This window comes from Sus scrofa, chromosome 13 (genome assembly GCF_054392235.1).
Source record: "Sus scrofa isolate SSC_HxYL_T2T_F1_AM1 chromosome 13, Sscrofa_HxYL_maternal_Yorkshire_Landrace_v2.0, whole genome shotgun sequence".
NCBI lineage: Eukaryota > Metazoa > Chordata > Mammalia > Artiodactyla > Suidae > Sus > Sus scrofa.
Genome location: NC_139395.1, coordinates 155,441,421 through 155,458,247, shown reverse-complemented (window position 1 = coordinate 155,458,247; position 16,827 = coordinate 155,441,421). Strand labels below are relative to the sequence as shown.

The following is a 16,827-nucleotide window of genomic DNA, read 5'->3' as shown; positions in this document are numbered from 1 at the left end:
GCAAGGGAGGAGAGGAGGGGTAGTGTGTAAATCCCCTGCTCTCCAACAAAATTCTCCATGACCTTACTCCACAATGTAAGTCCCCAGCCCCTGACCTTATCTCGCACAGACCATGCACAGTTCACATCTGCAGTCTGATCTGGCAAATCCTCTCCAGGCCCACATCATACACACTCTCCTACCCATCCATCTCCCCCCAACTCCATTCTTTCCATCAAAGCTATCATCAAGTACTGCATGCTACTGAAATAGCCTCCTGATAGTTTTAGCACAATCACTCTGGCTGCCCTGCAAGCTACTCTTCATGTTTCAGCATTTTTAAAAAATGTTATTTAGAGCCTTACCACTATGGACATTAGCATCACTTGGGGCCTTCAGGCCCCTCCCCAGACCCTCCCCAGACCCACCTGCATATATATATGAGACTTATTTTTTTAGAGCAGTTTTAGCTTCACAGCAAAACAAATGTGAAGTACAGAATACCTGCAAGTCTCCTCCCTTCCATGTGCACAGCCTCCTCCCCAGCAATATCCCGCACCAGAGTGGTATGTTTCTGACAATTGATAAACCTACACTGACACTTCATCACCTAAAGTCCACAGTTTACATTAGAGGCTGCTCTTGGCACTGTACGTTCTATGGGTTTTAATGTATAAATGACAAATGTATAATGACATGTATCCCCATTACAGTATCATACAGAATATTTTTTCTGCTCTAAAAAGCCTCTGGGCTAGAAACTGGTTTCTAACAAGGCTTCCAGGTGATTGGCACATATAATTCAAGTGTGAACAGCACTGGTAAAAACCATGTCACTCCCCCGCTTAAAATCTTTCTGTGGCTTTCCAGTGCCTCCAAATAACATTCAAGTCCCTGGCCTTCAAGCCCAATGGAGTCTGATCCCTGCCTCCACGTTGCCCAACACTGCCCACCTTCACTTCCTTGTTCCTCCGTGTCCCTCACAAGTAGCACCTTCCACTTTCACCCAGCTCATTCTCATCACTCTCCCCCCTGGCAAGGAAACACAATATTTCTTGGTCACAAGAAATACAACTTTCATTTGAATGATTAATTAATCTTCACCTTTTTTCTAATGACCAGAAATTCCATGAAGGCAAAAGCCAAGTCAGTTTTGCTCACAACATGTCCCCAGGGCCAAGAAAAGTATCTTATACATTGGAGATACTCAGTGTTTGTTGAATTCATAAATGATTAAACAAAAGAGTGAGACTTGGAGTTCCAGTCGTGGTGCAGTGGTTAACGAATCCAACTAGGAACCATGAGGTTGCGGGTTTGATCCCTGCCCTTGCTCAGTGGGTTAACGATCCAGCGTTGCCGTGAGCTGTGGTGTAGGTTGCAGACGCGGCTCGGATCCTGCATTGCTGTGGCTCTGACATAGGCTGGTGGCTACAGCTCCGATTAGACCCCTAGCCTGGGAACCTCCCATATGCTGCAGTAGTGGCCCAAGAAATGGCAAAAAGACAAAAAAAAAAAAAAAAAAAAAAAAGAAAAAAAAGAGTGAGCCTTTTCCCCCGACTCATCTTTGTTTTTGTGCGTTTGTCCATGCTACTGCTCTGCCCAGAATTCTGTTCCCATCCCCATTCTCCACCATAAAGCCTGCCCAGCTGCCCCAGCCCACATTCATCCCTCCTTTCCCAAGTCTAGAGTGTTTACAGTCAGGGCCAAGCACTTCACTGCTCCGCGCTTGCTTGAGGGGGTTAGTTTTGCCTTCTCCAACTAATGCTCAAATCTCTCTGAGGGCATGAATTCCAGGCTCAGCTCTTAAGGCCCAGCTGGTACACAGTAGGTGTTCAGACAAAAGAAACTCATTGATTCCTTTGTAGCCTCAGGATAGCAAGAATAAAATCTGGAAGTAGCTATAGAACAGGATGGTTTCCTAAATATTTTTCTTTAGCTCAAAGTTCATTTTCTTCTGAGCTTATTTGTCATTTGCCTCTAATTTTTCTGATATAATTGCTAAAGCCTTGGTTTTAGTTTTCTTTTTAATTTTCTCTCTTTTTTATTTTTCTCCCTCTGTGACACAAACACACACCACACAGTCCACACATTTCTAGGAAGCCTGTACATTTCCCTCTAAATCTTTTTTTTTTTTTTTTTTTTGCTATTTCTTTGGGCTGCTCCCGTGGCATATGGAGGTTCCCAGGCTAGGGGTCTAATCGGAGCTGTAGTCGCCGGCCTACACCAGAGCCACAGCAACGCGGGATCCGAGCCGCATCTGCAACCTACACCACAGCTCACGGCAACACCAGATCGTTAACCCACTGAGCAAAGGCAGGGACTGAACCCGCAACCTCATGGTTCCTAGTCGGATTCGTTAACCACTGCGCCATGATGGGAACTCCCTCTAAATCATTTTAAATTCATCTAGACTCCCCGGAAAACCCTACATTGGGAGTGCTGCTCCCTCCCCAACTTTCCAGAAGAAAATTCTAACTGTTGAAATACAACTATGAAATATATACAAAATCTGATGTGTAAATTATGAAATGTGAGTCACGATTCGGTTGGTTCAGCAACAGTGTTAAATAGCAAGTTTTACAGCTCAGAACAGAAAATATACAACTACCAGCATCACAGTCTTCTCTTCCCCGCTCTGCCTTCCCTCAGACATTGATCAGTCACCAATGATGGCTGCCGAGCAGATGCTTTTTAAATAGGCAGCGCTTAGGACAAGGCCCTTTGATATTCAGCTCTTTGCAGACCAGGAGACTGTGCCGAAGGCAGAGCCTTCTCTTTATTTTGAGGAAAGCAAGTGGTAGGCTGCTCAGCAGAAAGCAGAACTTTTGTTCCGATTATTTAAAAAAAATCAGAGCTATCTGGTCAGCAGGATCAGCACTGACCTTCCCAACAACCCTTCAAGTTCCTCACCTGAACTGGAATGAAAGCCTCCAGAATTGAAACATCCTTTGTAGGACACACCTGAAATACCTATGTAGTAATTTTAAAATAACTCAAAATATGATTTGTGCTGAATTTGATACCGCGACACATCAGACGCTGGTGTTAACAAGGGGCATTAGCCCCTAAATCATAAAAATAAATATTAAATTTTTAATACTAAGAAGATTATGTGTCACAGCTACTTTGTTTTCCCCCTCAAATTGGGAAAGAAGGTCATCATTGTCCAATTTTAGGAGCAGAAGACTTTAGCTATGTCATTCCATCGAAACAATTTGAGAACCAGAGCCCAACGCCAGTGCCCTTAGCAGGTCACAAAATGTAAATGAGCATCGAGTGTTCGAAGAAGAGATCACAGCTCTCAGCTGTCCTTCTGAATCAGCTTTACAGTTTTGTTAAGATAACATTGCCCCATCTTTTCTTTTTCTTTATTTTTTATTATTATTATTTTTTAAAAATCTTTTTAGGGCCGCACCCATGGCATGTGGAGGTTCCCAGGCTAGGGGTCTAATCAGAGCTACAGCTGCTGGCCTATGCCACAGCCACAGCAACGCCAGATCCAAGCCCTGTCTGCGACCTACACCACAGTTCACGGCACTACCAGATCGAACCCACAGCCTCATGGTTCCTAGTCAGATTCATTTCCGCTGTGCCACGACAGGAACTCTGCCCCATCTTTTCTTTAAGGTCTGGGTCTTTGAGCTAACTTGGCCACTGACCTGCTGTTGATAAGGGCAGGTCCTTGAACCTCTCTAAACTTGTTTTCTCATCCCTAAAGTGAACTGAAATACCCTGAAGGTCCCTTCTCTCTCACAAGGTGACAGACAGGGACATCGTAGAGACTCCACCTCCTTTCTCTAAACCCTGAAGCAGTGGATTCACTCAAGTTCCTGGAAGTCACTTACCTGAACAGAAGTCAAAAAGACCAACCAGCACCAAGAGCTGAAAGAGCTTGGGTAATGGTGTTCCCCACTTCAGTGTGTGGCACATGGCTTCTGCTTGATGAGGATGAAAACAGAAGTAACCAATTTCAAGCCAAATGAGACAGGGCACCTCACAGCTTATACCAGGCAGGGGCAGAAGATGATTCAATTGCCACACACCGAGGGTTCTTCCGTGATGGTTGCAAAAACACACCAGGGAGAGGGAGGATGGTGTATCTGGGTGTCTGAACTCTTGATTATAAAAGATTGTAGATTTATTTTCACAACCTAAAAAGGAAAAAAAAAAAAAAAAATAGAAGTCACCTAGAAGGAAGGTTGGCCTACCATGTGTTGTAAAACTTCTTAGTTGCCTGCCTGCAATGAGTCAGGGATCTGAATCTGTGCAACCTCTAAATCAGAGCACAATCTTGGGGCAGGGGGTGCGTGGGAAGCAAAAGTTGGTGGGAATTCTGGGGAAGTGACGCTGCCTTGTTCGTGTTCCAAGAACCACAGCTCTCCCACCGCTGGATGGGATGATGAAGACTGTCAGAAACACGGAGAACTGTAAGGGCCCTAGATATCAGCAAGTCAACCCATGAAAGCTCGGACCCTCTTCAGAACTGAGAAACACAGAGCACCAACGAGGGTGTATTTTTGTCTAAGGCAGTGCTTAAGTCATGAAACTACTTCTTTCTTAATATATTGACATAGAAATACAAGTATCTCTGTTTTCAAATGCTTCTACACAAAGAATATGTCTTAAAGGGGCAGAGGATCTCAATCAACAGAGAAGCTTCGGTAAAAAGGGAAGAGAAAAATACTGAAAACTGCTTATTTATATTACGTACTATAAGGTAAGAAAGCTGTTTGTTTTGTTTTATTTTCGGTAAACAGATGAAACTTCAGAAATAAAAATAAAAGCTGTGCTCCAATGTGATCCTCTCAGATTGCCACCACAGATGGAATGCAATGCTACCCAGAAGATGTTTGCTACTGCTCTTTGGGAACCACCCCAGAGCAAGTTTTCCAGCCACACTGGCTTGTTCTATCAGCCACATGGCATTCTAATCAGGATTAGCTTGAATTCACTGATTCACCAGAATTTTACTGGTTTGGAAAACTCAAAATTCAGCCTACAAAATTAATATTTGCTACCATCTAGAAAATTTTAAATAATGAGTCATAACTCCAATGATGATTGTCTATGAATTTTGGAATAACAAACCCCCGGAAGACCCTTTGGGGGGAAGGTAAGAGTGATAGTATGTTTGTTTAAAAAGCAGTCAAATTGTTGCTAACTTGTTCTACCAAGCTATCCCATATTCAGATAATAGTAAATGTACTTACTTGCTGAAGAATAATTCCTCCTTTTCTCTCGTCTTAAAACTAGAAAGATGAGGCCCCACTTCTGAGATGTTCTTTCCTTGCTGTCTCCAAAATAATGGCAAGTTACTCAGCTTTTCTTTGGGTGATATTTCACAGAGGTGGCATTTCCCCTTCCAACTTCCTTTTACTTGATGAAGAACACTAACGCTCAGAAATAACTTAAACCAGGGGATGAGCAGAGTGCTGTGTGCAATTTGAGGAGTCTCCCTCTGCTGGCCTCTTTTGTCAGTTACCTCAAATCACACAGCAGCCCTCCCTCAGCCCTCCCTCTTAAGGGAAGAGGGTCTGGGGGGCCTAGGAGAGGCGGTAAAAATGTACCCCAGTGGGAGGGCCCGGCCCGTCAACTTTGGTGGCATGGGCTGGCTGTTTCTGTGCTGGTCTGAAGTTTTGTTTTAGCACCCAGAATAACCCCTCCCTAGTTACAGTCATGCCACTGCAGGAGGGGCCCTCCATCTCATGTGTAGTGGGCACTTTGGGGACAGTGCTCAGCTCACAAGGCCACCCTTACCTACACTCTCCCACCACCACCTTCACAGAGTGGACTCCTGGCAGCCCTGTTGGACAGCATACCCCAGTCACCCCACCCCAGTGGAGCAAACCCTCTGGTGGGCACAGTGACAGAACCAAGGGGTGGTATGAGGAATATTTCAGTCTTCCTCCACAATTTCCAGCCAGCCTTCTGCTCCTATGAATTCTGGAGTACTTCATGGGTCAGTGGGCAACACTTGCTGCTCCAGTGGATCTCTCTTGCAATGGTGGAAACCTTGTCTGGGCCTGCATCTTTCAGTTTGCTGCTGGCCCTGGGGCTTCTCTGCTGCCTTAGCATGAGATCCCCTTGGAAATCCTACACTCAAGCAGGTATAACTTGGAAATATGGGGGACTTAAAGCCCATGGAGATACTCTTGACCATGATGGATAACTGTTTTCCCCTTTTGTCACCCAGGTGGAGAGTTGTGAGAGACATTCCATGAGGCTTTGCAGAAGGTCGAGTGGGAATGAATACCACTTGTCTGCAGCAGAGGCCAACGTGGTATGTCACTCTTGTATTGGCTTTCCTTCCTCCACCATTTCAATCCCCCGTCCTACACCCCTAGACTCACGTTCCCAATAATCTAGGCCTTTGCTTCTAGCTTTGCTTTCTGGATAATCTAGGCAAAGATAGGAGGGATACCTCAGAAGGTAGAGACATAATAGTTTCTCATCTAAAATAAATGCAGAAATAGAAAGGTGAGTCAATTTAGAAGAAAAATAGACATGATCTATCAATGGGGTAAACATTGCAAATATGGTATAGAAATGTCTGAAATATTGACCTAAGGCTTTTAGGAAACAAACTTTGCTGGCAAAAAATCACAGTTTAGGCTGCCATCCATCCTAAATTTTTCAGTGCATGGAGATCCCATTATATAAAAAGCTGATAGAGAAGGATGCAAGTTGAGGCCTCACGGTGGGGAAGTATGAAAAGCTTTCTGAAGGAAGAGAAAGAAAGAATAAGAGAGAAATCAGAGCTTAGGCTTTGGCCAGGCTGTGGTATGGCAAACACAGACCTTCACTAGGTAATAATGTCCCAAGGCTCAGCTAATGGTCCAGCCTCAGAAAATCACTGGCAGCATTTGAAACAGATCTTATGCACAGAGTTAGTGGCAGCTTATATGATGTGATCTGATGGGTCCAGCTCTAAAGTATGATTCTGAGGAGGGCCCCACAATGACTGCACCTTCCTTGCCAGAAGACACATTGATTTGGGCTAGGGCAAGGTCTTCACACTGAGACACTTATACCTCCAAGGGCACCTGCAGATTTTCAAAGGATATGTGAGCACTGATAGTTTTAAGAGGATGCATTTCCAGATTTTCATTTTCTTTATGGACTCTTCCCTAAAACTTACCTACAATGGGAACCATCTTTTCCTTCTCTCTATTTGAAAAGAAAGGCTTACCTCTCACCCAGCTTGAAGGTTACTGTGGTGTGTTCTAGAAAGTAAAAAAACTTCAGGCTGCCAAATAAAGAGACAGTTTGAAATACTGATGCTTTAGTGAATGTTTTCTTCTCAAATCAAGACAATATCAGCCCAAGGGAGGGTCCTGCGTGCCTCCCACCTTGTCCCTATTTTTGTAAAAATAGAAACGTTGCAGTAGAAGTAAATGTATTGCAAAGCGGGATGGCAGGAGTGATGACAGCTTGTATTTAATGAACTTTGCTTCTTCTACTTCACGTCTATCATCAAAGACACTATTTTCCCCAACGCAGCCACAAAGAGAGTTTGGTTAAGAGATACAAAGGCAGTGGTATCTTACTTTATCCAGTGACAAGTTTATGGCAGGGCTCAGGGGATATCTGCTCTGTCCATCGTAGATTTGGAATACTCAAGCTCTGTAAAGCATTCCAGGCAAGGCTTTCTATGACAGGAGCCCACTGCATTTTCATGTTCTCTATTAGAGAGAATTTTCATTCATCTGTGTCTGTGTCCCAGCTGCATATTTTGAATAATTATGAGGAAGGATGTGACAACTTCCACTTACCCCTAATAGATGAACATAATGTTTGCAAGTAAAAGGAATTTATATATATATATCACATATATCAGAGGTAAGTCCCTGTTTTATAGTCTCTTGAACATTTACTCAGATCTTGGAAGAAATTTCTTTCACTTATTTTCCCAATCTAGTCTACTCAGTTTGTTTAAGAGTGATGTAATAGTTTTATTTTATTTTTAAAATGACTATATTACAATGTGTTGGAAGTTATTTCCTTTGCAGATACAGTCATCCTTGGTATCCTCAGGGGGATGTGTTCCAGGACCTCTGCAGATGCCAAAATCCCTTATATGAAATGGCCTGGTAGAGTTGGGCCTCTGCATCTGCAGATACAGGGGACAACTGTGGTTAAAAATTATAGATAGTGGGGAGTTTCATCATGGCTCCATGATTAGCAAACCCGACTAACATCCATGAAGACTGGGGTTCGATCCTTGGCCTCACTCAGTGGGTTAAGGATCTGGCATTGCTGTAGGCTGTGGTGTAGGTCGCAGACATGGCTCTAATCCTGCATTGCTGTGGCTCTAGTGTAGGCCAGCAGCTGCAGTTCCGATTGGACCCCTAGCCTGGGAACCTCCATATGCTGCAGGTATTGCCCTAAAAAGATTTAAAAAAAAAGAGACCAAAAGAATTATAGATACCAACTTCAAAATGAGCAAACATTTTGAAGACCACTAGTTTACCCTCAAATTTTGAGTCTCACTTAAAAACCTAATCTGCTTTGGAGAAGCACACGCAAACAGCCTTTGCCATTAGCACCTCGATGTGAATTCATCAGAGATGGGAAGGAAAGGGATGTGATCTGATACTTTTTTTCCCCTTGCTTTTTAGGGTTGCACCTATGGCATATGGAAGTTCCCCGGCTAGGGGTCGAATTGGAGCTGTAGCTGCCAGCCTATGCCACAGCCACAGCCACATGGGATCTGAGCCGCATCTGTAACCTATACCACAGCTCAAGGCAATGCCAGATCCTTAATCTACTGAATGGGACCAGGGATCAAACCCACATCTTCATGGATACTGGTCAGGCTTTTACTGCTGAGTCGCAACGGGAACTTCCTGAGTCCAATATTTTACAGACCTTTCCCCCATCCCATTCCTCCTGACTGAAATACTGAAGGCTTCCCTTCTAAGACTGTGGGGTCACAGGATGTGTTTATCCTTCTTCCTCCTGAGACCTTACTGAAAGAATAAGGGAAAAATTGTTTTAAAGATATACCCACAACTACAATGAGAATAGGAATATGGTTAGTGGACCAAAGGTTTTTGGAATAAATTTTTAGAAACTAGAGAGGGGATGAATGAGGCAGGGCAAAAGAAGCCCAAGTACCTGGTACTATCAGAAGGAAAAAACAGTGAAAAGAGTTAAAGAGGAGCTTGTTCCAAGGAGCAGGCCCAAGGTTGGTGAGAAGCAGAGCAGGGAACCATCGCCTCTCAGTCGAAGTCCTGCACAACTTGATGCTTTCATCTGCCTATAGTTTTGCTTTAATAAAAAGAAAAGGAATTCTTTGTTAATTTTTATGGGAAAAAATAAAATCATAAATTTCTTAGAGTATTTTTTTATAGTCCTAGAATGAGAGAGCAAAACACAAAACCTGGAAGCTGTTTAAAAGATACCCAGGTGTGACTCTGTAAAAATGAAAGCTAGCCAGTGAATGAAGTTAAAGGACAGTTGCACGCTGGGAGTATGGAGAGAACATGGATTGGCCCATGGAGTGTAGAACCTGATGAGATGCTTGAGAGGAGGCTTCCTACTTGGCTTTGCCCCTGCACAGGGTGATTCAATCTGTCCTCTCTCAAACTTAGAGTTGTTTCACTCTCCTCATTCTGATAAAAGCCAGGCTGAACTGAAACTGTCCCACAGGGCAGGGTTGAGCTGGACCCCATGGCTATCACAGACTATTTGCATATTGAGTACTCAGGGTCCAAGGTTCTGGAATAACTTCGGTGGACTTTCCCATAGTGGACCCTCTGTTGCCAAGGAGACAAACCCATTATTGCATTAACAGAAAATATCAGGAAGTTGTGTTTGGGGTTTTTCTGACAAGACTGGCTGCCATCTCAGCAGCCAAGAATCACAAGAAGCTTTCTGGCCTCTGTTTCAGGTCAGTTCCCCAGGGCACTGACCTAGCAACCGGTACCTGATTTCTGCCGTGGAGTGTGGTTGCCATGGAGTGTGATCCCAGTGGGGCCTCTCTGACTCCTTTCTCAGCTTCCTTCAAACCCATCTATATAGCCTGCACCCAGCATGGGGTGGCCACACCTGGCATTTAAAACCACGGTCCTCTCCAGTGGTGCCACAGTCTGCTAAAGCTGGTGGAAATGCCATCAGAACGAGAGTGGTCGCCTTTTCCTTAAACACTCTCACACTCTTTCTGGCTCTCTGAGATGGAAATCAGCAGAATTCCTTTTTTTTTTTTTTTTTTGTCTTTTTAGGACTGCACCCAAGGCATATGCAAGTTCCCAGGCTGGAAGTCAAATTGGAGTTGTAGCCGCCAGCCTATACCACAGCTCACAGCAACGCAGGATCTTTAACTCACGGAGCAGGGCCAGGGATTGAACCCTTGTCCTCATGGATACTAGTCAGATTCGTTACCACTGAGCCACAATGGGAACTTCGAGAATTCTTAAAATGAAAAGAGAAGTGGATGTTCAGAGCTAATCGTGGTCTAAACCAAGGGCTTTTTCCCTGTTGCCCTCTGCCCTTCTCCCTCCTGCTTTGACTCTATCCTAACTTCCCACATTGCCTTCCCCATTCTCCCTGCCCATCCATCTTCCTTCCAAAAAGGAGTGTTCCAAATGTCACTTTCTCAAAAAGCTCTCTTTGACTCTTCTAATCCCCCTCTGCTCTTCCCTTCTCTGAGCTCCTAATGTGTGCACCACTCCTTTGCCACGTCAAGCCGCTTCCCCCAAATTCTGGAGTGCCTACTGCGTGCCTAGAACTGTGTCACGCACAGAACAAGGCAGATGGACCCTAAGAAAAGGAAACAAGCAATCACAGAAAAAGACCAGGGCAACCAGTCAAATCTGAATCTGCAGGTTGGTGAAAATGCCAACAAAATATTGGAAGGTATGAGTGGAAATATGACATACTATGGATAGGAATTGTCTTTGTTATCTTGCAGCATGAGCCCAGATCCTTATTGAAATATTACATTCAGTTTCAAACTAAATGTAGAAGTGGATCTAGAAAAAAGTAACAAGCAATAACAAAAAGGAGGTTAAACTGGGTAATTCAGAGAAATGAGCAATCAAAGGAAGGCCAAGTAGTTTGAGATTCTTGATCATGACCCTTCACAGACTTGAGGTGTTTGTGTTTGTTTGTCCTGACCTTTTAATGGATGTAAATGCCCTTCACTGCTATGGATTACCAAACTAGAAAAAAATAATCTTAAATTGAAGCCAGGGATATTTTGGTCATATTTTAGGAAGAAATTTTTTTGTGATGAAACTGGGAAGGGCAACTTTCTTTTTTTTTTTTTTTTTTTTTGTCTTTTTTGTCTTTTTGTCTTTTGTTGTTGTTGCTGTTGCTATTTCCTGGGCCGCTCCGGCGGCATATGGAGGTTCCCAGGCTAGGGGTTGAATCGAAGCTGTAGCCACCGGCCTACGCCAGAGCCACTGCAACGCAGGATCCGAGCCGCGTCTGCAACCTACACCACAGCTCACGGCAACGCCGGATCGTTAACCCACTGAGCAAGGGCAGGGACCGAACCCGCAACCTCATGGTTCCTAGTCGGATTCGTTAACCACTGCGCCACGACGGGAACTCCCTGGGAAGGGCAACTTTCAAAGGAGGTTCCAGTGTTTTATTATTTGATCCTTTAAGAGAAGAGACAAGCCCTGTTTCCCTGAGAGGTGAAGCTTCCCTGCCTGAGGGTAGGGACCTGCCCTGGAATCCTGACCAGGTGGTGATTCTAGGATTTTCTAGGGGTTAAGAGTCCTCAGAGGAGTTCCCATTGTGGCTCATCAGGTTGCAAACCTGACTCGTATCCATGAGGATGCAATTGGATCCCTGACCTCACTCAGTGGGTTAAAGATTCAGTGTTGCTGTGAGCTGTGGTGTAGGTGGCAGACGAGGTTTGGATCTGGTGTTGCTGTGACTGTGGCATAGACCAGCAGCTGTAGCTCCAATTCCACCCCTAGCCTGGGAACTTCCATACGCCGCAGGGGTGGCTCTAAAAGAAAAGAAAAAGAGTCACCACAGACATTGGCTTCTATCCCCCTACCCACATTGTGCATCAGAGCTGCTGGCAGAGTTACAAATATCACCCTTTCTTCAGTATTCTATTTCATTTCCCTGAGAAATATAGTAGAAGGTCAGCCATCAGGCAGTAGAGGAGGAGCGAGGGATGATTTTGGTGCATTCATAATGGGACTCTGCAGCTTTCATGAAATCAAGCTTAAATAAATGAAAGCTGAACAGTCAAGTGAACAAAGAGTTCCCATCATGGCTCAGTGGTTAAAGAACCTGACTGGGGGAGTTCCTGTCGTGGCGCAGTGGTTAGCGAATCCGACTAGGAACCATGAGGTTGCGGGTTCAATCCCTGGCCTTGCTCAGTGGGTTAACGATCCGACGTTGCCATGAGCTGTGGTGTAGGTCGCAGACGCGGCTCGGATCCCGAGTTGCTGTGGCCCTGGCATAGGCTGGTGGTTACAGCTCCGATTTGACCCCTAGCCTGGGAACCTCCCATATGCCGCAGGAGCAGCCCAAGAAATGGCAAAAAGACAAAAAAAAAAAAAAAAAAAAAAAAAAAAGAACCTGACTGGGATCCGTGAGGACGAAGGTTTGATCCCTGGCCTCCTTCGTGGGGTTAAGGATCTGGTATTTCTATGAGCTGTGGGGTAGACTGCAGATGTGGCTTGGATCTGGCATGGCTGTGGCTGTGGTGTAGGTCGGCAGCTACAGCTCCAATTTGACCTCTAGCCTGGGAACTCCCATATGTGGCGATTACAGCCCTAAAAAGACAAAAAACAAACAAACAAAAAAAGTCAAGTGAACAGCCCTTAAACACTGAACAGTAGGCTGTTCACTGATTAAAGACACTAAACTATTTAGCCGCCCCAAGACAAAATAACCAGTTTCCTTCACCCTCCTCCATCTTTCTTCTTCCTCTTCCTCCTCCCCTTTCCCTCCCTCTTCTCTTTCTTCCTTCTTGCATATTTTCCTGAAAAGTATAGTAGATAGCCACTCTTTGTTTCTTATTGACAAAGTAATATAGGGGGAAAGCAATCTTTAACAAAAGGTCATGGTCTCCCGACTAAAAAAAAAAAGGAGGGATTTGGGAAGGGGAGTAGTCTAAGTTAATGCACAAAAAAGAGAAATTTTTAGGAGAAATTGCATGGGCTGAGTGGTAAAGGGGAACTTATCTCTCATCAACTCTTCCCAGAAAGGCCAATATTTCAAGCACACCTTGCACAGAAAGCGGCTATTTGAATATGAGAAGAAATCTGGCCATTTGTAGCTCAAGCTTGGACAGCCCCATGAAGAGCAGAGTCTAATGAAATGAAGAGCCTTAACAACACCCTTCCACTGAGTCCCTGCCAATCCTAGACCTGATTTCTCTGGTGTCCACAGGGGAAGGCTGAGGGACTTCCCAGAGGCTGTCACCACTAAAAACCTGTCTAAACCGGCTTCCTTTGTGAGTCTTGATTTCACTTTTACTCTTTCAGATTCCCCACCCCCAAACTTCAGTTCTCTCCAAAGAGCAATTTTAGGAATGAACACCAGAGACCAAGGGCAAGGGGAATGACACCTCCTCAGAGGAGAGGGCTAAAAAATTCAGAGCCCAAGTTTTTCTTTACCAGCAGCCTCAAGGATTCTTCTGGAAACCAAAAGGAGAGCAGATTCGGGAAAGTAAGCCTAGGCCAACCCTGATGGAGTTGTGGAACAGAGGCTAGGGTGGCAGGTAGGGACTTAAGCAAAGCCACCCAGGTTTTTCGTGTAAAGAACAGTTACTTTCCATTTCCTGGAAGCTGTGTTTTCACCCATTGAGAGACAGCCTTAGTGGGCAGTGAAGTCCTTTAGGATGTGCCAGTGGCGAGGAGCAGCAAAGGTCAATAATCGCCAACCTGGGAAGAGGAGCGTGGGGGCTGGGCTGGCCAGCTGAGCGTCCCTCCCTGTGGGAAATCCCAGCAGGACTAGGAGCAGCAGAGCAGTGGAGGCCATTTAGTAGAAAATGTACCAAAGAAGGTTTCAAAATCTACATGGATCTCCAGACCAAAGGTTGGGAAATCACAACTTATAGAAGCAAAAAGCTGCAGCCCTCGGAGGCAAGGGGGAAGACAGCAGACAGGAACATGGACTTCCCCCACATCTCTTTCTGTTCTGCTTAGAAGGATAACAGCCACTACTGGCTTTTTAAACACCAATTTATGTCCGCCTATCTCTTTTGCATCTCTCCATTCAGGGTCCCCATCCCCACCTTCTGCCATTTTCGATTACTGCCTGCGTGTTAGAATTACAGCACCTATCTTAGATTTTTCTCTACATACAGTTTTTACACTGTCATCAAGTGGAGGCCTCTTTTGGAAGGAGCATGAGATAGTTTAAAAATCAGGTTCAGGAGGTTCAGAGCATTAATGAAATCAGTGTTTAGTCTACCATATCATTTCAAAGTTTGTGTAAATGGAAACACAGAGAATGGAAGAGTCCTGGACAGAGAGTCCAGAGATGATGAGTTCCAGGCTGTTTCTCTCTGCTGTGTGACCCTGAGGAACTCTTCACTTCACTGGGCCTCAGTTTCCTCACTATAAAGTGACAGGTTGTACGAACACCCCTTCTGATGCTGACATTTTATTTATTTTTTAAATTTCTTTATATATATTTTTTTCTACTGTACAGCATGGTGACCCAGTTACACATACATGATGCTGACACTTTATGATTTAAACCTCATTCTTATGTATACATGAATTCTGTTTTTAAAAAGTACTTTGGGACTAGTGGCCAGAGAGCCTATTTTCTTTGACAAGCTGGTCTTCAAGTCCTTAGCTTTCTTTAAAATCCTTTAGGAGGATACTTGATTTTCATCATGCAAATCTGGTACTCCGTCTCACAGATGATGAATTTGAAAATAATTGGGTAAGACGGAAAGGAGAAAGCTTAAGACCGTGGCCACTTTCCTAATCCAGTGAGCAGACTCGACTGGAAAATAGCTCATGCCTCATGACTAAGACGCGGCTGCGGCTAAGCAATCGTGTAGCATTGGGGAGGAAGTCTCAATCTGAACTTGCATCTTTACTTTTACCTTTTTTTTTTCCCTTTCAATCTTTGCTTCTCCTGTGTGCTAGCTGTTTGGGTTATTTCTGGGCTTCTGGATTTAGTTTGCCTTCTTATTTATTCTTTAAAAATTAGTCCAGGTATAATTTTCCCTGAATGCCTTCTCTGAACATTCTAAGCTGATTGTATCTTTCTCATATTTGCCAACATTGTACCTTGAACATTCTCTTTGTCATGGTGCTCATGGCCTAATGTCAGCATACTCTAGGAAGTCGCCTCTATTTGTGTGATTCTTGCCTTACTTATGTAACTGCAGGGAGCACCTAGCAAAGTACCTATTACATTTTATATGCCATATTAGTCAGGGTTCTCCAGAGAAACAAAACCAACACATATATGGGGAGACAGAGATTTATTTTGAGGAATTGGCTCATGTGATTGTGAAGGTTGGCAAGTCCAAAATCTGCAGGGTAGGCCAGCCCAGGTTAAGAGCTGGTGTTGCAGCTCCGTGTGAAGACAGTCTGCTAGCAGAATTCCTTCTTCCTTAGGTGAGAGCCTTTTTTTTTTCTATTAAGGCCTTCAACTGAATTGGTAAGGCCTGCCTACCTTGTGGAAGATAAACAGCTGGCTCCATGTCCACTGATTTCATTGTTAAACTCATCTTAAAAATACCTTCACAGAAACATCTAGAAAAACGTTTGATCAACTCCCTGGGTACTATTTCCTAGCCAAGTTGATACATAAAATTAAGTCTGCTGAATTGAGTTGATGATACAGGCTATGTGAACAGCTGCTTTTGGCTTCCTATTTCCCTGGACTAGCTTTCTCCTGTTTTTTTCTAAAGAGCCTCTACTTCGTTTTTTACCCACTTTAATTCATTTTAACAAATGTGTATTGAGGTCCTATCCTGTAGTATGTTTCCCTTTGAAACTTTTTGTTATTTTATGTCTGCTGCAGAGTTCAAGGGGCCCTATCTATTAACCGTTTCCTGTTAGCACTCTTTTTTTTTTTTTTTTTTTTTTAATTTTAGCTCTCATGATTTAACTAGGCGTGGTATTGCACCTTTGCCACATGGAGTGGCAAAGATTTGTTTAGTCCCCTGTTTTTTTGATTATCTCTGCTTCTGTTTCCTTCTTTTGAACCAGCCTTGGCCATGGTGTAGTTGGAGGTGAACTGAATATCAGGTCTCATATTTCTTTGTATCAGTGTGAAAGGGAATTAATCCTAGAGGCATTACCTTATCTGAACATTTGGATTCAATTATAGTAATAATACTATTACAAATGACGGAGTGAAATGCTTACAATGTGAAAGCTCAGTGGTTAAAAAGGATCTAAAATTGTATATACGAAATGATCTGATTTTTTTAAAATGTGCATAATATAAAGACTAAGTATTTACAGTGGGAGTGGTGTAATGTGGGTGGTTTCTATTTCTTCTAAAATTTCTTTCTACACATAACATAAAAATTCTTACTGTGAAAGATTATGTTTCCCCTTATTTCTCTCCCTATTCCCTGCAAACTCTCCCTGAAAGGTAATCATAACTGTTATTAACAATTGGCTGTGTATCCTTTGTCAATTTACACACACGCACAGAGTTTTTTTCACATAAATATATTCTTCATTCTAAAACTTGATTTTTTTTTTTTACTTAATGAAATGTTTTCAAACTTTTCCCTTGTAAGCCTGATTATTTATCCAAAGCCTATTGATTTAAATGTCTACCTTTTTTGAAAAGTTCCGTAATTATGCCATAACTTAGGAGAAGAAATCTCATTCTCCCCTGTAAACATTCTGAGGTTATTCTAATTTTCTGCTTTGGAAAACAACTCTTCAAAGA

The 16,827-nt window shown here is 43.6% G+C and overlaps 1 protein-coding gene across 6 annotated transcripts in view; it reads right to left on the bottom strand.

The window, feature by feature from the left end:
* Positions 1-5,288, bottom strand: part of CD80 (CD80 molecule) — a 35,552-nt gene extending 30,264 nt beyond the window's left edge. For 5 of the 6 annotated variants that reach the window (XM_021068533.2, XM_021068534.2, XM_084987061.1 and 2 more), the window contains exons 1-2: positions 5,190-5,288; positions 3,825-4,130 (exon numbers count right to left, since the gene is read on the bottom strand). In XM_021068533.2, coding sequence (XP_020924192.1) covers positions 3,825-3,909 — 85 coding nt within the window. In that variant the 5' untranslated portion in view covers positions 3,910-4,130; positions 5,190-5,288. 6 annotated transcript variants of the gene reach the window in all.
* Between the last annotated feature and the right edge of the window lie 11,539 nt (positions 5,289-16,827).